The 496-nt window shown below is 50.2% G+C and overlaps 1 protein-coding gene across 1 annotated transcript in view; it reads right to left on the bottom strand.

Annotated features, from left to right (window-relative positions):
* Nucleotides 1-496, bottom strand: part of LSS (lanosterol synthase (2,3-oxidosqualene-lanosterol cyclase)) — a gene marked incomplete at its 5' end in the record, with an annotated part of 8,592 nt that overhangs the window by 2,805 nt on the left and 5,291 nt on the right. The window contains 2 exon segments of the mRNA XM_009878552.1: nucleotides 1-71; nucleotides 393-496. The exon segment at nucleotides 1-71 is cut by the window's left edge and continues 53 nt beyond it; the exon segment at nucleotides 393-496 is cut by the window's right edge and continues 13 nt beyond it. Of these exon segments, the coding sequence (XP_009876854.1) occupies nucleotides 1-71; nucleotides 393-496 (175 nt within the window).

Consider the following 496-nt stretch of genomic DNA (forward strand, 5'->3'; position numbering starts at 1 on the left):
TCCAGTAAGTAGCCTCCTCGCTTGGTTTCATATGTGGCAAAGCCTCCATCCGAGTTCCTCATGCTCAGCAACTGCCCAGACAAGCAGAGAGAGGGGCTGGGAATGGGCATGTCCAGCCCCAAGTCAGGTGTGAGGACAAAGTCAGATGGGGTTGGCAGACAACCCAGGTCCCAAAACACATTGACAGGTAGGCCCAGACTGGACTGTCACATCACATTATGTCACGTATGTAGCTCTGTATCACAGTAAATCTGACACTGCCATACCAGGCCACTGGCCTTGTACTAGTTTAATAATGCCAGATCTAACAACTCATCAGGCCTTGACTTCTTTTATTTTAGCTCAGTTTAGCTGCCTGCATTTCCCTTGGCTCTAGTCTTTACAGCACTTACCACATTCACAGCATCAAAGAGGCGCTCAGGGGGGACATGCTTGGCTATGAAGGGGCACTTCTCCTGCAGCAGCATAATTGACTTCAGCCCCTCTGCTGTGCAGT

This window comes from Apaloderma vittatum, unplaced genomic scaffold (genome assembly GCF_000703405.1).
Source record: "Apaloderma vittatum isolate BGI_N311 unplaced genomic scaffold, ASM70340v1 scaffold17541, whole genome shotgun sequence".
NCBI classification, from domain to species: Eukaryota; Metazoa; Chordata; class Aves; order Trogoniformes; family Trogonidae; genus Apaloderma; species Apaloderma vittatum.